This window comes from Boleophthalmus pectinirostris, unplaced genomic scaffold, assembly GCF_026225935.1.
Source record: "Boleophthalmus pectinirostris isolate CB_2022bp ecotype Guang Dong unplaced genomic scaffold, ASM2622593v1 HiC_scaffold_19, whole genome shotgun sequence".
NCBI classification, from domain to species: domain Eukaryota; kingdom Metazoa; phylum Chordata; class Actinopteri; order Gobiiformes; family Gobiidae; genus Boleophthalmus; species Boleophthalmus pectinirostris.
In genome coordinates this window covers 10,873,055-10,896,180 of record NW_026571140.1, presented here as the reverse complement: position 1 = coordinate 10,896,180, position 23,126 = coordinate 10,873,055, and the positions used below count along the sequence as shown (strand labels likewise).

Genomic DNA, 23,126 nt, shown 5'->3' with positions numbered 1-23,126 from the left:
TCTGAACCAAGAGCATTTCTCAGTAACTTAGCAAGATACTAAAAATATATACTTATATTTTACAGTTAGTTTGGAATGTCTCATATAAATTGACTTTTTTGTGCTTATAGGTGTCAGAAAACAAGCTTGGAGTACTGTTTAAATTCCTTCTCTAGAGCTCAAAATGCTTAGTTTAATTTTGTGATGTCATAAGGTGGTTGTCCAACATATGGTCCCTTATGTTTTTTAAAGAGGGGATATTATGCAAGATACTTTTTGAGTTTTCTACCTTGACACCGCAACGTGACAAACCTGATGCAATGTGCAGTAGTTTCATTACAGTCGTCCCTTGCTATATCGCGTTTCACCTTTCGTGGTCTCACTGTATCACTGACTTTTTTTAAGGCAATTTTGCATGCTTTTTTTTTTACAAGGTTAAACACGTATTGTGTATTACGGGCGGGTAGGAATTACACACAGGTGGGTCAGGAGTAAACCAGGTCTAAACCGGGACTAATCTTGAACTTAAGAGAGAGAATCCCGAGCAGAGTGTCCGCAAAGCACGATCGGGCAATTCCCGCGTGGTGCGGAGCTCTGCGCCCATCCCGACAGTGAGTCCTCTTTCAGTTCTGGTTTAGTCCTGGTTTACTCCTGTTTTTTGTCCTTGTTAAGTCCTGGTTTAGTCCTCCTCTTCAGTCCTGGAATCAGTCCTAGGTTAGTCCTGGGTTAGTCCTGGTTTAGTCTTGGTTCAGTCCGTAGTGTATGCAGCGCAACAGTTTGGTATAATCCCGGGTTAACGGGTGGGTGTAGTGTTGTACTGTGCGGGTGCATAGGGCTCCATTACGGAATAAATTAATCTTCTATTCGTTACATAAAGAAGGAGGAAAATAACAAAAGGACGACAGCAGCAGTAAGTTTTAAAAAGGATGCAAAAAGGATTGCACCTGTCCTGTCTTGAGAAAAGTGTATAAAGTGTGTGGTGAGGGGTTTTACAGACTTAAGATAGACATAATCATTGTAAAACATAAAGCTGACTACTGCGGATTTCACCTATCGCGGGTTATTTTTAGAACGTAACCCCCGCGATAAACGAGGGATCACTGAAGTGCGATACACACTGAGCGTCAACGATGAAAGTAAAACATATATTTTCCATTAATATAGCATTTTCTAAACAATAAAACGTTACATGGTTATCTAAATATGTTATGTGTTAGCAGTTAATACCCCATGGAAGTAAAATACCCCCTCCATACAAAGTCAATCAGCTTTCTGTTCTGATCATTTTAGCACTCAAATATCCTGCACTAAACGACTTTATGGCTAGCACCTACTGTTTTTAACCTCATTTGAACTATTTGTCCCAGCATGAGGAGCATCAGGATTCAATCATCCGTGACTTTTGTTTTCTCTACTTCTGTACAATACTCACATTATAATGTAACCAGCACACACACAGACTGACAAATCTCCACACAGTTGCTATTATTATGATCATGTTTATTGTAAATAAAACTTTACACATTTCTGTTGTTTGCCTTAGTCACTAGTCATCACATTATAAAGAGATATAAACTTGTATTAAAGTTGACATTCACTGGTTCGCTTTCTGCATACTCTTGTGAAAATGAGACATACTGTGACCTACTTCAACTATATTAATTACTACACCTTCCCAGAGGCAGAACCTGGTCTTATATCATTAAACTGATATAAGATTAGGACTTGCATAATCTCTGGAGCTCTGATATGAAGTTTAAAGGCGACATATTATGTAAAATCAACTTTTATGAGCTTTTAACCATATTATAATGGTGTTCCCTCATTATCTGAATTATCAGATAATGTATTTTGTTCAACTACCCTCTGACCCCATCCACTTGTGTGTACTGACTTAAAAATACACTTACTAAAAAAAAAAAAAAAAAAAAAAGAAAGAAAGAAAAAAGACTCCAGGTTAAATTAAAATCACAACCTGGCTTTGGTGAAATGCCACTATGAGGAGGCAGGGTTTATCAGTTCTGCAGTATTGAACAGGAGGTCAATGAACCCGTTTCTTTATCAAGCTGTTTGAAATCAATATTCTGTTTTACAATAAACAAAATGTAAATCATTATCTATGTATGCTGCAGTTTAATATACCCATAAAAGTATAATATATCTTCTTTAAAAGGGCCTGTACCTGATCTCAAACATGAGTCAGGAACATGTTATAGTTTGAACTTTTAGCCCTGCCCACTTAGTCATTTTTGCCACTGTGACATTGCGCCTTGACACACGGTCATGCAGTCCTATGTAAAATGAATAGATGATATTTTACAGCGTCAGATTCCTCTTATTTAGCAATTGAAACCATCCAATGCATGTAAAGAGCCTTTATCTTAACAAGAATAAATTAAAATCAGATACAGGCTCTTTAAACTGCATTTCAACTTTAATCATTACACTCTGTCACCACCTTCTCCTCCTCTTCCTCCTGTGTGTCTGGCTGTGCAGTCGTTATCTCCAGAGCTGCCTCCTCCTCCACTGCCTCGGCCTGCCTGTCCTCCCCTGTCAGGCTCACTTCTTCTGCTGTTGCTGCTGTGGTGTCCGGGTACAGGCTGGAGGTGTTTCCGTCTTTGTATGTGAGCACGATGTTCCCTGGCTTGCAGTCGCTCAGCTCCCCATTGGGCGGTGAGGAGGAGGCGGGAGGCTTGGCTAGCGGCGTGCTGGGTGCGCTGGTGTCTTCGAGCGATATGACCCGCAACTCCTCACAATCTTTCTTCTGAAGCAGAGCAGCCGCTGCCTTGTACTTGGCTATCTTCTTTCTGTTCCTGCAGGGGTAGAAAAAGCATGCGCAGACAAGTTACATTTGGATGTCAAATGTGTAACAAAAAGAAAAGTTGATTTTAAAACTGGAAAGCTGGTAGTACTTATTGGCCATGGCACCCATCCCCAGCAACATGAAGCCAATAAGGAGGCAGACGAAGGCCAGAGCCAGGACTGAAAACTTCCAATATTGTGCTGTCAAAACAGATAGAAACAACATATTAACATTAGTTGGAAGGTTTGGCGGACTACGATTTTTTGAGAGAGTGTTACTGAAAACACTCCACCTTGTAATGTCATGTGGTAATGAAGTGCTGGTTCTAGTTTAGACTGATTTAGTGCTGATTTAGTGCTGTTTAGTTTGCTGGTTTAGTTCTGGTTTAGGCCTTGTTTACACCTGGTTTAGTCCTGGTTTAGACCTGGTTTTGTCCTGGTTTAGACCTGGTTTAGACCTGGTTTAGTTCTGGTTTAGATGTGGTTTAGTCCTGATTTATACCTGGTTCCTGGTTTAGTCCTGGTTTAGTCCTGGTTTAGCCCTGGTTTAGTCCTGGTTTAGACCTGATTTAGTCATGGTTTAGACCTGGTTTAGACCTGGTTTAGTCCCAGTTTAAACCTGGTTTAGACCTGGTTTAGACCTGGTTGAGTTCTGGTTTAGTTCTGGGTTAGAGGTGCAACATCGGGGAGGAGGCATGGTCCATGTGACATATGGGAGGAAGAATTACCGATCTACTGAAGTAAAGATGAAAAGTAGCTGTTAACTTCAAAACTACTTCTTCCTGACATCACGAAGAAACAGAGCATTTTAAGATGTAGACAGACTAATAATATAGGGTCGCTCAAACATGTGTGACTAAAACAAAACACAATTCCAGGTATGATTGTGATGAAGTAACAACATTATAATATATCTTAAAGCTCACAAGAGTCAATTTTGTGTAATATAGGATTAATACTTAATTAGGTCATACTATATTTCACTTCATATATATATTCTTTTTGAGATTACAAGTTTAGACACAACTTTTTTTTCAATTTAAAGTTTTCTAGGGCCCATCTCAAGCTCCATTTATCTGCAAACCACAGGAATTCTCTTAGTCTGAATAACTTGTGAGTGGCTATATTTCAATGCACACCAAAAATCTGATCATTAGGAGGTATTTTATTCCTGGTGGTATCAAATAATTGAAATGTCATGTGCAGGACAATTATGCAAAAAAAGGGCAAACTAGTGTGGCAAAGACAAAAATGAAAGAGAGAAATTAAAGTCTGAAAGAGTTATTTTAAAATTCATAGGACAGTTACTCTCAAAATCCATTATTAACCGACACATGTCCCCAAGTGTTTTTGATAATCAGATTTCTCTCGTGCTGTAAACACACTCAAACTCACATCTGATCTAATTATTGGCTTATCAGATTATTGTACTTATCTGATTTTTACTGTCTGTGTTGTTGTGTCATAACTGCAGGGCTGGTAGTATGATCCTAATTGTGTGTAGTGCAGCCAGTGCCTTGTGTCCTTAGGCAAGACACTTTGTCAAAGTATGGATGTGCTGTGTTAATGAGTGATTGGAGAGGCCCGACGGCAAAGTGGCAGCCACGTCTTTGTCACATCGGATTTTGACCAGAAATCTGCAAATGTATGTAACTAGTTTGTGCTAAAACTGAAATAAATAAATAAAATAAAGGAACAGTAGACAACGTGATTAAAACACCATGTACACAATTTAAGATTAAATTTAAATATATACTATGCTATATGCCTGTTTTCCTAATTTTCTCATTTTGGTCCTTTTTTTTCTCATTAAATTATTACATATATACATAGAAATTATTATAAACATACATGCAAGAAAAAAACAACAACACAAAATAGAGGTAATTAAATGATTCATACTGATAATTCTTTATGAAGTTCTTTAGTTTCATTAGCTTTGTTTATTTCTAAGGTTAAATATTGCCTGGGATCAAATGTGGGTTTATAATTATATATATATTTATTTATATTTAGTTAACAATAAAATCACAGAGGTTTATTTTAAAATTATACATTTAATCCAGCTAACAAATTCTTTAATGGAAAAAATATTAGTAAATATGACCCATGTGTATGTTATGTATGTATATATCCTCCTGGGACCCGAAGAAAAGAGTGTATTGCAATATATATTTTTTTGTGATTTTCTTTCTATTTGAAGATACCGGTGAATGAACACTTTAGGATTTAGATTTTGTTCATTTTATTTTTATTTATAATTTAATAACATGTCCTCTGTAATGGACATTGGGGATATTTTGGTGTTAAATCCATGTGTAGTTAACAATCTAACAAAAACTCACAAGCTTCCACAGTCACCTCAAAAAGTAACCCTTTTTTAAAAATCATAGTGCAGCAACAAACTAACTCCTATTGAGTTATTATTATTATTTTATTCTGGACATGATAGGACCCTATAATCCCCCAGCCTTATTTACGGAGAGGAACCTAGTCCCCCATTAAGAGTATATCTCAAAACACTTAAATAGACAGAAATAGATATAATAGACTATAATAGACTATAAAAGACACAAATGAATAGGCCGGGTCTCAGGAGGTTAAATTAATTCGACTTCCTGGCTAGACATGGGCAGTATAGATGTGACATGCAGAGAGGTAATTTCATAACCGTTACGTAGCAACCATGATGTTAACACGAGCCAAAAGTATAAAATTACACAATAATTATGATTAGACTAATAAGCATAATTGACAACACTTTTATTTTCTCAAATGAAGGTTTAAACTGTCAGAAAAAGGTTTCCTGAATTTTGAATGTAACTTTTGCTGTTGATGACAAAGATAGAAGGATTTTGTTTTAGAGCATAACTAAAGGAAAACTATGGAACAATCCCACCAAACCAAGTCGTAATTAGAAAAAAATGAAAACCTGTCATATACACTTTAAAGGTGCATTGTGTAACTTTTGTGGTAGAGGGTCTGTCAAACGCTTTTCTCCCTGGAGATGTTTTGCAGCTTTGTCTGGTATGTTTCACAGTATGGCATTCAACCAAACAGGACCACATTACATGTCAGATCATTGGAGAGGCAAACCCGCTCACAGTCAAAATTAGGGGTGTGCAAAAATATCAAAATATCCATATATTGTATCGTTTAATGTGATGATACAGTATTGATATTGTGAGCTGCTTGATTGATATATTGCCAAGAGTATTTTTTGGTATATTTTACTAAATTAAACAGCTACAGTTTTGTTGCTTGTTTAGAGGAAGGCAACTCATTTATGCAACACACTTGATATATTCACTGTTTTGATGATTAAAATGTGAGTTTTTCACACGTACTTTGCACAAGAAGTGGATTAAAAAAGACTTTTAGTATCACAGCCATGATTTAGCCTTTATTTTTTATTGAACCTTATCGAATTAATTTGAAATATATCGTATTGAACCGAAAGTGCACTGTATCGAGGTATGTATCGTATCTTCTTAATGATACCCAGCCCCAGTCAGAATGCTAGTTATTCTAGGTATTTCTGAGCTATAAAACCATTTGTAATTGAATAAATGCAAGGCAGAGTTCTTTAATTTCATACTGTGGAACATTCCAGCCAGAGCACTCCATAGAAACAAGCAGGTGACAGACACCCAACCAAAAAGTTACACAGCACACCTTAAAGAAATTAAACAACATCTAAAAATGATCTGATCATGAATTCTAATTTCTACCAGGGAAATCTGTCAGTGTACCAACCAAGCATGTAACCAAATGAACTCACCATCCTCAGTGCGATAAAACCAGCGCAGGTACTCCCTCTCTTCTGATGACAGAGTGGGCTTTGGGGCGACTTCAAACTCCTCCGATGCTCTCCTAGATCCTGAAAACAACATTCAAATCAGAGCTATCAAGCTACAGTGTCAGTGACAGTCCATAACAAATCATTAGAGACGAGCACGCTCAGGTATTCTTTATTCAATTTTCTAACTAACTACTACACTATTCCAAATTGTTGTGCTCCCTTGCTGCTGTGTTCATTTCTACATAGAGGAAAAACAAAAGGTTATTTTGTGTTTATCCTCATTAATAAGCTAAAATGAAGCATGACTGAACTGCACGTTGGTACATCTTTGTAGCATCATAGCAAACGCAGGATTAGGCTTATTTAACTTGAGTGTAATTGTTCATGTCATAGCACTTAAAAGTCCTATATTACACAAAATTTACTCTAATGTGTTAGAATGCTACTACCTCATCAAAAACATACCCAAAGTTGAGTTTTATTTCTTTCACACCTTTGAGTAATCCTTCATTATTAATCTCAAAATGCTCTGTTCCACCTTGTAATGTCATGTAGCAGTAGTTTTCAACAGCTACCTTTTGCCTTTTGCCATTTCTGAGGCAAATACTGACAAATAAAACAACTCCTCAGTGCAAATTTGATTGGGATAAAATTTTTTCAAATATTGACTGGGATCAAATGTGGGTTTATAACGATAGATATTTAGTTAATAAAATTACATTAAATAAAATAAATAATACATCAATTTAATTTTTGAATTATACATGTATCCAACAGAGTATTTTATGGAACCCATGTGTATTATGGAAAATGAATCAGCTGAACATGTTTTGTTATACATGTATATATAATGTATGTTATGTTTTTTTGGTGTGAAATTGAAAAACTTTTTAAATCTTTGTGTAGTGTGGGAACTAAGCTTGGGAAGAGAGAGATTTTATTTTATATTGATAAAAAAAAGCATATATATATATATACTATGTTATCCATTTATAAAGAACTGAAATTATCACTCTGAATCATTTAACTACCCCGTACTTCTTGTAATCTGTTTTCATGTATGTATGTTTAGAATAATTTGTTTATAATAATTTCTATGTACTGCATATATGTAATCAATTTGAAAAAACAAAAAACTTTTTCCTTTTGTTCAGCAGAGATTGTCAATATTGCAGTGCTATAATTATCTAAATGATTCTAGTAAATGTGTGAGTTTAAAAACACAGTGGAGAACTTGCTGTATTACCACATGACATCATGAGGTGGAACAGAGTATTTTCTGTCTGAGAGAAGAACTCATCTTAAATATGCAGGATGTGTATGTTAAACCTGTGTGAATGAAACAAAACACAACTCCAGGTATGTTTTTGATAATAACATAGCATAATATAGGCCCTACACATTCTTCATTTATATGGTAAAAATCTTAATTTCTCATCATTCTGTCACCCATGGATAGGTTTCATTGAAAGAAATCTCCTTACTGAGCGTCTCCTGGCAGATATCTCCCTTATCCAACGACCTCCACTGGATGTTCTTGCTGCTGTCTGTGAGCACCAAGCGCTGGTCTTTTAATGATAGCCACAGAGAGCTGCTCCTGCTCATCAGTCTGCCACTGTCACACTCCCACTCCAGCTCCAGGGCCCTCTCCCCGGGTTCAGGGCAGGGCTCGGTGCGCAGGGGCTGGTCGCTGTAGGCCGATAGACACCTGGAGGTAGCCATATTTACCAGTCGGGTTCGCTCCTCCCATATCCACTGCTGAGAGGCCGAGTCCAGGCTGCACTTTCTGGCTACCACTTCACCACTTTCGACCACTTCATCCAGGCACAGGCTCCGGCGCACGTTGTGGATCAAGAAAGCCTGTGTACCTGTAAATAGGTTAATAATTCATGATTTATAGTGTTTTGCATATATTTTGACCATAGACCATACAAAGAAGTGGGCTAAGGGAATGTGACGTTTAATGGCATACACTGGAATATTCCACACAAAGACATCTCCAGTAACACAAGCAAGTGACAAACTTGTTGGAGCAGCACTGATACCATGTGTTCGTGTTGTGACTGTAACCTCTCATTGTAGTTATAGCAGCTTCATAAGTTTGTTTGTTTTTTGCTGATGTTTAGACTGTTTGTGAGTGGTGGTAAATATTGCATTTGGCTGTGTGTTCCGTTCTGATTGTAATATCCAAAGACAATGAATGTGTAGGACAAGAAACTGATGAGATATAAGACAAATTATATAAACTCATTCAAGCTATAGTTCAGCCAATAGTGACTAAATGACTGTCTATCTCTGGTATTTGTTATTATACAGGTATTACAGCCTGTGTCCAATAATTATATATATATACAGGCTATAGTCTATAAATAATATATATGTAAAATTTTGGCCTAGGTGCACCCACAAAAAACTATACCACCAACCGCCACTGACTACACACATTACAATAAAAGCTCTAAGAAATTATTTTAATGAAGTATACAATTTGATTATTATTCATTACCTGATAGCAGAAGAAATAGCGCACACCATTTAGGAGACATTGTGGAATCTGCAGAAACAGATAAACATTCACTTAACATTTTATTTTAATATACACCAGAGAGGACCAATTCACACGTACTCAGGGGCACAAACTACATATGAAACACTATAAAAGGAATAGTTCACATGTTGCAATCCTGGCTTATTATGAAAAAGCAAACTCTATTTACTCAATGATCAGCGCATGGGCAATGTCAGATATGTGGAAAAATTCACTTTCTAAAATAGTATGTTTCTGTGAGTAAGGACACAAGGAGCACATGTAGATCCTTTAGGGCAGGCTGTTATTTGAAAATGTTTGGAACTTGATAGTAGTATTTGAAAAGGAACGGACTTTGTTAGTATGCAAAGCTCTAAAGTCTGCCAGTATAAAGTGACACATGTTGATGAGCCAAACTGAGACTCTTGTTTTTAAGGTACACAGAATTTGTACTCTGCCACTGAACAAACTGAAATCCCTTTTTTCTACCCTACAATCTCCCTTCTGTGATAAAATACTAACTCTTCACTCCAGTTCAATTTATGCAATTTATGTTTTAATAATAGAATTCCGTTCAAAGTTCACAATTACACACCATCAAGGGAAAACTGAAATAAAACTGACAAACTAATTTAAGAATGACATTTCAGAACATGTTTGTACAGATCTAAATTACAGGGTGAACAGTTTGTAAAGTAGAATAAGACACTGTTTTGAAATTTAAAACCTAGATAAAACTGCAACATTTGCGATTTTACTATGTGTAGGATATCATGAATAGTCAACAATTATTTGAATTAAATAAGAATACAACATGGATTGCATTTACAGTGGTTTTCAGAGTACTCACATGTGACGCCTGCCCTGGTAGGGATGTAAAAATTACTTGGTGGAGGCTGGCGACCCATTCAAAGGTTGTGAGGAGGAGCTATGGGATTTTGTCATCACTTCCCTATTTCACTGTCTTTGTAATAAACACATTAAACCACACCTCATCGGAAATCAAGGACTTACTATAAATAATGACTACTGGATACAGTATAAGAGAAAGTCTAATATGTTGTCTTGTATTTCACCACAAATAGTGCACTTGTGGTACAAATGAGCCCCGTGCCCACAGAGCAGGAGAAACGTTAAAAGCAAAGTTCAGCTTGTTAATACTGTGACCTTGTTGCCGGGTTACTGTTTAGACAGCCTTGCCGTTTGCTGTTTGTGGAGGCAAGTGACTCAGCGGTCAAATGTCTGACACGCGCTTGCTCTTTTGGTCGTTAAAGCATAGTATTTTTATAGCAGCTGTATACAGAAAGGTGAATGACCTTGGTGCTGTGCAGGCATACTTAGTAATACCTGGTTTTGTTAGACAAATGAATCCAAAGGGGACCGACGGACAGCAATATTATGCTTTTTCTCTTTAGCCTTGAGTCTTCTCTATTTGCCATGGTCATTTTTATTATGAACTTGACATATCAGCCCTGATAAAACAACACAAAATCACTTAGGACTAAAAGCAAAAGCTGGTATCATAATTACTTTGAATATATTAAGGCTCATTAGTGTCCATCTGCCTAGCGTTTCAATTCTCCAGCTAAATGACATAATATATTGGAAATAAAAGTTTCCATTAACATTAGTTATGTCACAATGAACTACACAAATACTAGAGGCAGACTACATACATGAGCACTGACTAATAGATCATAGTGGAACACATATCACTGATTACACACAAACTTGTTCTGGTGGTATGCAGACTCCTCTTCAGTTCTTCTTTTTACTTAAGTTGGAGTCAGTTGCTTCCAAACTCCTCTCCCCTTTGGCTTAGTAATTCTTTAGAACTTCTCTATCAATGCAGTAATCTGCCAAACCAAAAGAAAATTAAAAGAAAGATTTGCTGAACACAAATAAGCAGTCAGAACTCAAAACAGTTTGTTATTTGTTTATACAGTGCCACACAGTCAGTTTTATCACTGTTTTTTGTTTGTGTACATGATCATTATGTTTCTCTTTTTGACAGATGTCAGGGGTGGTCACATGACCCCACCTACAAGTGTAAAACCAAGACACTCAGGTGTCGTAATGCATGGACCGGTTCGTGTCTCAATAAATGACTTTTATTTTTTTACACTCGAGTGCCTCAGATTCTTTTAGCTCCACTATTATTCACATTTTTAAGTTGGTATGTTATGTCAATGCAGTAGTCCTATTCATTACCTACTTTAGGCCTGGCACAATCCTGTTATATTCCTGGTTTAGAGCCGATGGTCCTCAGAAAGCCAACTCTTTTCTTTGGTGGAACTAGTTTCTAAGCCACTGTACTTGCAACCAATGTCAAAGACAACACTGCAAAGTAAAACAGATTATGATTAAAAAAAAAAAAAAAAAAAAACCTCAATGAAAAGGCCCACAGAAATTGGATAGGATTGAATAAGGGAATAACTATATTAAACAACTGAAAAAACAAACAACATTTTGTATGCTTTGAAACAATAATTAAAATCTTTGTATCTGACTTACACTATTAGGGACATTTTGCAACTCCACAAGCCACTTTCTCTATGTACACCATTCCTCCAGTAGCCTGATTCATCAGCCGGTTTCACTTCATGGAAATCATCTGACCTCGCAGTTTAAGAATTCGTTTGCTCAGCAGTAGGTGGGTACTTTTTTAATTTAACCAATCGCTGCTATTTGGTTGTGACATATGTAATGTGGGTTAGGGTTAGGGGATAACTGGTATATTAAGCTTTTCCCATATCCCATAGGAAGAAGGGCAATAACGTCTTTCCCCTTGATAAAATTCACAGAACATTCTCTTTGTTCCGGCTTTAAATCTTTGAGCTTGGGAATCGCTGACAACACAGAATGTATGGCTCTTGGCTGACTGGCTGGTGTGCGGACTCGCACTTCCGGGGTTCATGCAAACCATCAAGTGTATTCTAATTCCTGACCTAGTTGCTGGAGAGAAATGAAATTGACCGGAGGCACTATGTGGCACCAGCCTGGCTATCCCTCCATTGCTGCTAGCTATGCCACTCTAGCTATTGCAGTATTGGGCATTTCAATAAGACCCAAAACATAGAGCATGTTATATTTGTATAAGACAAAAGATTCAAAAGTGCAGACAACTAGCAGATGAAACAGCATTGAGTATAGCGAGTATTAGCTCTGAATAATAGAAATACTAGGCCTATTTACAGTTAACAAGAATGTAAAACAAAGATACAGATTTTTATGATTTGAAACATATTTCAAATTCTTTTTTTTCTAACTAGCTGCGACACTTTGCAACTCCACAATGTGATTTCTCCATATGAACAAAGAAACTGCTACAACATCACAACAGCACATCCAAACCGCTAGCTAGCTATCCCACATTCACTCTTGAGTATTGGGGATTTCAATAAGATCCAAACTATAGCGCGCTCCTACAAAATAAACATTGCGAAGTGGAGGCTAGCGGCGGATGAAACGTGTCAAGCATTTACCTGTTATAGCATTTACCTATAGCGATCGGCAAGTGTATACAAGAACATTATGTCATTTTCCGGCTCTTAGAAGAGAAATGTGAAAAGGTTGAATAATAGAATGACTACTTACAACTGACAAAAAATTGAAAACCACAAATAAATACAGATTTTTAAGCTTTCAAACATCAATTTAAAATCTTTGTATCTGACATATGCGATCAGGGAAGCAATGACAGTGCATCCAAACCTTTAGCTAGCTAGCTCACTTGAGTATTGGACATTTTTAATAAGAACTAAACTACAGCGTGTGCGTACAAGACAGACATTTAAAAGTGAAGGCTGCTGGCGGATGTCCGTGTTAGCTTTAGGACTGTGTTCGGGGATTAGCATAGCAAAGTGTGACCTTCAATAAATTATGTTTAAAATACTAATACAATGTCATAAAATACCCAAGGACACAGGTAAGTTTGTAAGAAAAGGACAGAGACGTGACTTTAAAAGATGTAATTCAAATCAAAGGAGCAAGAAAATGTAAAATGATTTATTCTGTACAAACCAGGCAGTGGTTAAAATGATAAAAATTGCAGATGTTTTATTAACAGACACTACTAAAATCAGAATAAAACTTTGCAGCCCCTGGGCGGAGTAAACAAGTCCTGTAACAGAAATAAATGTTAAAAACCAACCAAACAAGGACGACTTGAGAGGGGGTAGCCCCACTCAGAACAAAACGGAAAGTGCTACCACGCAATCACAATATTACAATAATGTAACAGTATAATTTAACAACCCAAAGTACAACTAAAAGGTATGGGCTAAGCATCTCCCAAGTACAACACGGGAACTTAAACCAAACTAAAGCTAAAGCCACTATTTAAAAACATATTTATTTACTGTGCAATAGAACTAAAACTTAAAAATGATTATATAACGTAAATTTAAACAGTAAATGAAACAGCACTAAAAAATAAAAAACAAAACAAACAGTAGCAGACCAATCCTACGATATAAAAATGGACAGACAAGTGTTAAAAGGATTAAAACCCTATGAAAAAAAACCAATACCTGTCCTACCTCAAAATCTCAATTACACAGAGGAAAATATCTGTCACTGAGCCTTAAAATCTTACCTGACACCAACCAGCAGAAATCGAGATGGAGGCATTGCCGCTTGGCCTACAGGCTCTATTCACGCTTACGTCACAAACCAGGAAGACGTTTGGTAACATGCGATGACAACTTCTGGTGTAGTTCCCAACACTGGGCTCGCCGACCGACAGTGATAAAACCCACTGAAGTAAATGTGATCAGTGGTACAATGAAGACTGCATACGTATGTGCTGTTTGGAATCATCTTGAATTTGTCGCCCTCGTCTCTTCTAATCGCATGTACCCAGTGTGCTCGAAGTTGTGTGTCAGTGAGGAAATAATGAAAACTGAGGTAATTGGTAATTGGTTGATTAGCCGAACATAACGGAACGCTACAATGACATATAGCTGAAGAAAACAGGGCCATTTTCTCATTCTTTCTCAATATAGTCAGACTTACTACCGCGAACGGCAAAAATGTCATTGCATGTTTCCAAACGTCTTACTGGTTTCTGATGTAAGCGTGAATAGAGCCTATTAAGCCCGACTTCTGCTGGCACAGGAAGTTGTCAACAGGTGATTAAAAGTAACTGTGCCATCTGCCGTCCGCCACATAAACAATATAGCAACAGACCTTTTTCACAACAGCGGGAAGTGCCGCGATGTAGGGCAAACGTCACTTCCTGTTAATGCTTTTGTATGGCAAAACATCTGTGGAAATGTCTCAAGTATTTTCCACCAGCTTCATAAATCTGCCCTGTCACCAAATCTTCATCAAATAAGGTCAACAAAGGATAAACATTCTGTCCATGAAGAATTTATTCACAACTATCAAGGTAAGAAAGATGAAAACTTAAAGGCTAAAAATGACAAGCATTAGTGAACTACTCCTGAGCAAAACTACCGTGTTGGTCATGAATAAAACATAAGTAACTTGTTAGCTCAGGCTGATTCTACAATTAAAATTAAAAATCGATTTCATGGGACATGGAGCAGAACATGTTATTTACTGGCTCTTATGAAATACTTTTTAATACTTTGTATAAACATGTAACAATAACTGAAATATCGTGATATCATATCGTCAAAGTTCTCACAATAATATCGTGGGCTGTCACAATATATCGAATTACAAGTCTCTGCTTAAATTAAGAGTTATGGTGCAGCAATAGCTAAAAAAAAAAAGAAAAAAAAAGAAAGACAGAGGAACTACATAGACCATGATCCTTTGCTCCATTTCAGTGTAGACTATAAGAAGAAATAATTAAAACTTAAAAGTGCTTAAAACGGTTAAGTTTTAGGTCTTTGGGTTAACTCTTTTCAAGGCATTTTGAAGGGAAACAGTGTCATATTAACAGTTTTGTTAGCCTCTACAAAATATTACAGTAAATATTGTACAGTGAGATTTATACCTTGAAAATATTGTACCGAGAGGTTTGGATATAGTTGCATCCCTAATCGTGAGCCTCCCCACCATATCGTGAGCTTTCCCACGATATCGCAATAAATATCATACCGTGAGGTTCATACCGTGATGATATCGTATTGTGAGACTTGGATATCATTACACCCCTAATAAACATCAACTCAAAATCTGTCAGTGAAACTTTGCAACTCCACAACCTAATTTCTCCATATGAAAAAAGACTGCTGCAACATCACAACAACACATCCAAACCGCAAGCTACCTATCCCACTCTCACTCTCGAGTATTGGGGATTTCAATAAGACCCAAACTCTAACGTGCCTGTAGAAGACAAACATTTCAAAGTGAAAGCTACCGGCGGATGAAACAGCATCAAGCATGTCCGTGTTAGCCTGTGGGGTTTAGCGTAGCAAAGCAATATAGCGACTGGGGGGGTCAGATACAAGAACATGATGTAATTTTCCGGCTCTTATCATTCGGCACCATGCTGTCACTCAAGCCGGGCCTACTCCACATACCTTTATGCTGAGGCAGAATTCCATCCCCCGGCAAGCTTTTATATAAATACATCTTAGTCAGGAGTTTCTTCCCATGTCTCCACGGAATACAGGCTTTCTCATAAGTGGTGCTTGTCTGCCTGGTGGTCTTGGCATTTTGCTGATTCGTAATGATTCCACCTGATGAGGTCCACACACACACACACGCACACATAGAGTACACTTGTCTTTTAATAATCTGGCAGGCCATCAGCAGTCGGATATCTGTAATTGGAATGCCTGTGAGCCGTCCAAAAATGGCACGGATCTAGTAATTGCCTGTTTGGCTGGAGTCAAATTGGTTTTATCATGCGTTCGTTTAGCCTTGTGTGTGCATCGCAGTGTAAAGATGTCAATCTGTTTGGCAAATGTTCACTTGAAGGGATGTAATGTGCTCTAATGGGGGACAAATGGGAGATTCAAAAGCTGTATAGAAGAAGTGACTTGAGTACTTTGCAATAAATATCTTTAAAGGGACTATGAGGCTTGCACTCTTGCTGTTTTGAAAAAAGCTAGGCTACTAGAATTGTCACAGGTTGACTATGCATAGCGCACTTTTGCAGGGATTTGCATGTTTGTTTGTTTTTTTATATTGCTTGCTTTCATTTTGAAATTTATTTTTACTGTGTGCAGTGTTGTGTATTTTCCTTATTAATTACCCGATCCCTCACACCAATAGCGAACAAACACGCAGGTAGAATTTTTCTGCCCTGGCCTGTAAGTACTGCTTTTAGTATTCTGGCAGGATTATTAAGTCGCTCCTGCTTAGTGCGTGTGTCTGTCAAGAAAATTTTACTGTCACTGTGTGCTCTAGTCTGTCCACAGAGAGGTTAGGGCCATCGGGATGGCTTGAGTCAGGAGGAAACTGACAAGATATGCCAGAGTATGACACCGATCACAGCAGGCGGACAGAGTTACCTTGCTTGACTCTGTAAGTATCGTTTTACGACTCTGGCAGGATAACCTACCTGGCCATTTTGCATGTTATTCATGTTAAAGGAACATTTGACTGCCCCTGTTTCCCTTGTTTTTACAGAACTGACCTCCACTGTTTGGATTTTACCCCCAGATCTCCCACCATTTTTTAATGGACTTTTAACATTTTATTACTGGGACAATTGTTTTTTGCGGCAGTAGCTCAGTTGGTAGAGCATTCGCCCACTGATCTGAAGGTTGGTGGTTCGAATCCAGCTCTCGACATAAACATCTCAGGTTGAGCGGTCAGATCCACTGACCCACAGGTTGGCTGGTGTGATTCCAGCTCCCACAGATGAATGCTGTCGTTGTGTCCTTGGGCAAGACACTTAACCCACCTTGCCCACAGTGTCTGTGTACACTGGTGTGTGAATGTGTGAATGGGTGAGTGGTTCCTTGTTGTAAAGCGCTTTGAGTGCCTTGAAGGTGGAAAAGCGCTATAGAAAAATGTGACCATTTACCATTTACCATTTATTTCCATATTTTAACTTAATACATTGTATTTTTTTAAATTTTATTATCATTATTTTTTTTTTTACATATTCTGGTCTTAGGGTTGCTCACTTTCTTTTAGAACGTTTTTCAGTTCCCAGTCTGTTTTTATTAAAAGTAGGTGGCATTTTTTCCCTTAGGTTTTAGAGCAAATGCTTGATTCACTTATTTGGTCAAGTATGTAGCAACTGGTATACCAATGGATATACAGCATATCACCAATATTTTCTCTTTCATTTGTCATTCAAATGTCTGTCTGCCAGTAATGCCATGCACTCTTGTAATCAAGCTGCTATTTTTCCCCAAATAATGTAATTATTTCCAAACATTTATGAAACAAGCTGTACCCATTAGAACCGATCCTTCTGGTATTTCACATATTTGATTAGCAGAGTGTGTTTATTTCTGTCACTGATCTCCAGGCCGTTACCACACAGTAATTGATTGTAAAAATGTTCAGATGTTCCCCTTTTTGGAATACGAAATGTCAAATTAATCTGAACACATTAGAATTGCTAAATGTGATGTTGTTGAATCAATCTTACCTCAGGTTTAGAGAATAGTGAAAACTTGCATGAAAATGTGTTTCATAACATATTCCATTACATGGTCCTATCAGAGTAGCTTACTGTATTCTGACTACGTACATTAATATGCATTATGTATATATGTAAAAACACAACATAGGATTAAAAACACCTTCGTATTTGTTTCACTGACTGTTATGCATTTATTTTTCACAACTAGCAGATTCACCATAAGAACAGTGCAGTGTGAATCTTAGTTTACATGATCATAACAAAAGGCCTTCATTTTAGGAAAGTTAATTCTGTATTCTGAACACCACCAAATGAAAGAGCAGTATACAGTTGCTCAGAATGAGTTTTGTATGTATTTTGTTATTCCCATACACTTGTAATCCTTCATATTTAGTCCCAGTGCCTCCTGTGTGTTTTGTAAAGTTCAAACACCTTCCTCAGACTCATCTTTTTGAATAAAATCAAATGAATGTCACCTAAGATTAAGAGTTTAGTGCTTTGCCCATTGATTCTGCAGAAATCTGCAATGTTTTTCAATTCCCTGTGATATTTTTCCTTGTAGGAGCCATATTGATTTTGATACTGGGAAACCATCTGTGTCCCTGACTGGCAAATCCACCTGTCAGTCACACCCAGCTGAACTTTTAGAAATTCAAAGATGACCAGATTCACATCTTTGTCACGCATTGAAGAAGTGTGTATTCTGGATCGCAGGAAAGCGAACTGAAGACACTTCCATAATTAAAATGTATACTGCAGGAAATACAAATACTAAATTGTCTTAAGTATTTTAAAACCAAAATAATGTGCAATGTAGTTCCCTACCCCTTTGTCAATAGCCATTATACACACATTTCAGACTCTACCCCATTTCATTCTCCATTGTGTCCCACATTCAGCAATTCCCCTGTTGTGTTGAACATTTTCTGGCACAGTTACATACAAAATGACCAGAGTGGAGCAGGGTCAGGCTAAGAGGCGTCCAGCGGTGAATGTTTGCTGCCAACAGGTTAATCTACCCATGGCTGACCTCTCAGACACAGTATTATCCTGGGCCTGAGCTGTGAGCATCGATTTATTTCCAGAAAGGCCACTGAAATGACAGAGTAGATCAGAGGAATTAAATGAATGCTAAAAGACAGATGAATGAGGTCAGACTGACAGGTGACCAGTCAGGGTCATGTGGCAGATGCTGTAGCTCTCAGAGCGTACAATGAAGGATACAGCATTCTCTTCAATTACTGCATGTTACTGTGTATGTACAATGTGTGGGCTTATTTCTCATTGAAGTGACACAACCAGATTTTTCCTCTTGTACAAAAGCATAAGGAAAAGGGCATAAAGGGAAAACAAGTATCTACATTTACTGCATCTCAATGTACTAATGTTATGCCCACACATAACTGACAATAGAATACATTGTTGCTCGGAGTCAAGGACAGAATGGTGGGCTCCTGTGGCCCTACAATTGCATGGGGATTCACGAAGATAACACTCTGGTGACCAGAAGGTCCTCCTTTACTCACATCTCAGGGCTCACACCCTGTCCTTTTGCTTAGCTACAATGCAGCTTTACCTGTGTGAGCCTCTGAACCTTCTGATTTTACATTTCAGACTCATGGTCCTCTTGGACAATTACATGAGAAATGAACATCCTTACAGGACTTAAGGTCCCAATTTCAAATTTCTGGAAAACAAACAGCAAATGGGCAAAGGCAAGGCAGTGTCAGTGCACTTTTAGCTCCATGGCTCAAATCTGTATTAGTTGATGGACAAGTGTACTGAAGGCTATGACAGGCACTGCACAAGTGGTCTGGAGCATTGGACAGGGTGGGCCCATGGCAGCTAGCACTGAGAGTGGTAAATGAATGATGTTAACAATGGGAAACTGGCAGTAAGAACGTGAGGTCAGAGGGCAAGAGAAAGGAAGCAATTTTCTAGACTGATTGATGTCACTGCAAACCAATTGAAAGACTGCCCCTAATTGGCATAGCCTGCCTGCAGGCTATACTGCCACACATACAGAACATTCTCCCCTGGAAACACATTTTCTGCCATTCTGTGGAATATTATAGCTTAAAGAACATTTCCATGGAAACAAGCTGTAGGAGGCCCTCTTCAAGGCCAAGCATAACTGAGTGGTAGGTTAGGGTCCCTCTTTTTATTAAATACTCACACTGTATGTTCTGGCATAAAAAAGGTCTTGGCGTATTTGATATACTAGATGTTTAAAAATTATAAAAAATTTTCCTGGTGCACCAATAAACAAACAACACCCAAAAAATTAACCTTTGGAAATGTAGAATTCAACTCAAAACTAACTAAACACAACAAATCAAAGTTAGTAATCTAGCCAAATGCTACTTTTACAATAAGCTAAAGTGCTGGTGCTGTGCAAAATATAGATGGTGGGCTAGTTGGCTTTTGAAGTGTGTGTGCTAAAGTACTAGCTGCGTTAAGGTGCATAGAATTCTACATGATTAAAGTGCCTTGTGCTAAAGGGGCCTATCTGGGCTAAATTGACTTGTGTGCACCCTGAGGCCTAACCTTGCATTGCACAGCCAACTGCATATATTGTACTTAACCCCTCAGATAATGATATGACTTTAGCGCCAACACAACAGTCATCTAACAATCACTAACATTGAACAGTGTGAGGGTTCTCCCTGCTCCTCCTACCCCTCCTTTCCCTGCTCCCTCTTCCCTTGTCTCACCTTATTTGGTTTTTCCTGGGCGGGCCCCCAAATCATCTCACCTGCTGAGCTCCACTCCTGATCCTCGTCAGTAATTATCTCCGGCAATAAGAGACCTGCTGACCTGCTCTCCAGTGCCAGGTCGTTCCGTCAACCAAGTGGTGAACTACTCAGGCTTTTTGTGTTTTTGAGCATTTTGTAGGTTCTTGACTCTTATCTGTTTACTTTTGTCCGTTCCCCAGTTCAACCGTTTTGGAGCCAGCCTCTTCCCGTTACCACCTGTTCCGCAAGCCTCTGGTCAGCCTCTTCACCATTGCTCTTCAGCCAACCTGGACCCGTCCTACCTCCCCTGGAATCTATCCCCCTGTCCACGACTATTTTTGTTATTAAATACTTTTGTTACTGCATATTTGGGTCCGACCAGTGATTCTTTAACAGAATAGAGCATGAAATAGACCAACAGAGTAGAGCAGAATAGAGAGCAAGAATATCAGCAGCGGCGGGAATCTGTTACACAGGAAACAATCGGTTAACTTCAGGAAGACCATTAACAACCACCACCCCCGTCTCCACCGCCAACTCCATACAACACCTTTAACCCGGTTATCATAAACACCACATCAAGACAGACTTTAACAGCAATCACTATCAAAAAACATAACTCTAGCTAATCAAGCACGCAGCTTTCAGCTACCCGCAGAAAGCCCCGACAACAACATTGAGGCATGCTCACCTTTGTTTACTTCCAGTCAGTGATGCTGGGTTCGCACACATGGCGGCGCAGTCATGGACACACCACAATGGGACCACTTTGTTACACAAGACAACACTTTTCCTTAGGCATTCAGAGCATCCAGATTGTTGAGTTTAAAAGAGCTTTTCACAAGTCTTAGTGACCAATGTCTTCCTGCTTATCAGACAATAAAACTCTTTAATTAGATCAGACAGCATGACATCTGATTTATTTTGACCTTCTACAATATTTCTGTCCTGGGGCAAGACGAATTTTGCTCAGACACATGGGTAAAAATCTGGTACAGAACCTCTCGTGGTTGAATTACTCTTCAACTATTATGTTGGCTGACCAGAGACATCTTATATTTACTCAATCCTCTCATCATTTGCCTCTTGCACAAACTTCCCTAACTCTCCATGACTCCCTTACCTCTACAGTCTATAGGCAGTTCATCCTTACGTAGCTGTGCATCCGAGCGTACAGTATCATGCCATATGCTCCGTCTGCTAAGTTCCTGCTTGTTCATTCCCTGCACTGGTTCACACTGCTCATCCGTGTGCACCCGGCATACGTAGTGTCACCTTCCACCTCGCTGCACACAGAGCTCAGTCCAAAGCTTCGACTGCACCGGACCATAAATCAACGCGACGCGCCTGTCTCAACACGGAGCGGCGTCTGTGTGAGAAGCTGTTTTGTCATGTCCCTCGTCCCTTGGTAGTGCTCCCTCCAACGACTACCGGGGCCTCCACTGACCATGAATCATATCAGGATAATAATGAACCGTTTAATGTCCTCTGTGTTGATTTATCAGAGGTGCTGGAGTGGCCAATTTAAAAATATAACGCCCATAAGTCATCTGGCAAACGCGATGGTTTACCGGCTGGCTGCGCTGTCTTAGTGGGAGGCTGTATGTGCAGACGATTGATGAGGAATGGTTACTGTGTCTAACAGTAAGCGCAATGTCGCGAAAAGAAAGGGTGGGGCTCAGAGCCAGGTGAGGAAGTCAACTACTTTAAATTGGGCATGACCAAATGTGTCATGTCTCATGTATGTAGATGTGGACTGGAGAGCTGGAATAGAGACAAGGAGGTTTTACTTTGACTGCAAAACACAGTAGACTTTTACTCTCTAAGTTAAGTCACTCCTCCTTCAGAGTGACTTAACGTAGAGAGTAAAGGACTGTGAAGACATGAGTGTGCATCCCACTAATGAAACTACTGCAGATTGCATCAGGTTTGTCAAGACGCTGTGTACAGTTTTGTACCATGTTTTTGTAGGTTTGGAGATTTGTTGTGTGGGAACATGATTGATGTTGGCTTGTGAGCTGACCATGCATGGATCAGGCAGGTTTTTTTTTTCTTTTCTTTTTTTTTTATTTTTTATGAGGGATCATCATTATCCTATATTGCGCAAAACTGATTGAGCTTTAAGCCATGTTATAACACACCTAGTTGTGTTTTCTTTCATTCATACATGTTTGTGTAATACTGTGTTCCACCTTGTGATGTCATGTTGTGGTAGTTTTAAAGTTAAAAGGTAACTTTTACCATTTGCTTATTATAAAGGAGCAATTCCACAGCTGGATTTATCCAAATGATTCTAGTGAAAGTGGACTATATGGAGTTTAAAAACACTCCCTCTATTACTGCATGACTTCACAAGATGAAATAGAGAAACACACAAAACACAACTCCAGGTATGTTTGTGATGAAGAAACAATATAATATAATAATATATATCCTTTAAAATAAATTAGTTTTTTAGACTGTAACAATCAGGTACTGTGCATAAAGGAAAGTTACATTACACTATTGTCTGAAAGAGCTATGAAGCATTTGATTACGCACACATTCAGCAGCTCCAACATGATTTCAAGACTGAGATTAGAAAAGAAAGGCGTATTCTCATTTCAAATGTATTTCTCCTTTACGTATTAATACGTCTTGTGTTACACCAGCCTGCTCCTTCTGCAGCATTTCAATGGACTTTGAGACCAGAGAGCTAATTAACCTTGGCCCTCATCTTTGATGTTTTATTGAAAATATCAGACGATCCACTGCTTT

General features: G+C 38.4%; 1 protein-coding gene across 1 annotated transcript; it reads right to left on the bottom strand.

The window, feature by feature from the left end:
• Positions 1 to 240: 240 nt before the first annotated feature.
• Positions 241 to 10,185, bottom strand: si:cabz01068815.1 (solute carrier family 51 subunit beta). Its single transcript, XM_020927480.2, has 6 exons — positions 9,961 to 10,185; positions 9,090 to 9,137; positions 8,068 to 8,451; positions 6,563 to 6,661; positions 2,892 to 2,982; positions 241 to 2,792 (listed from the first exon to the last, which is right to left on the bottom strand). Exons 1-6 carry the CDS (start codon positions 10,016 to 10,018, stop codon positions 2,414 to 2,416), a joined length of 1,059 nt encoding a protein of 352 aa, XP_020783139.2. The 5' UTR covers positions 10,019 to 10,185; the 3' UTR covers positions 241 to 2,413.
• Positions 10,186 to 23,126: the final 12,941 nt, after the last annotated feature.

Coding starts and splice junctions, on each gene's coding strand:
- si:cabz01068815.1 (XM_020927480.2), bottom strand. CDS start 10,018: ATGGGTCGCCAGCCTCCACCAAGTAATTTTTACATCCCTACCAGGGCA. Junction 6,662..8,067: donor TATCTGCCAGGAGACGCTCA/GTAAGGAGATTT, acceptor TGTTGTTTTCAG/GATCTAGGAGAGCATCGGAG. Junction 2,983..6,562: donor GTTTTATCGCACTGAGGATG/GTGAGTTCATTT, acceptor CTGTTTTGACAG/CACAATATTGGAAGTTTTCA.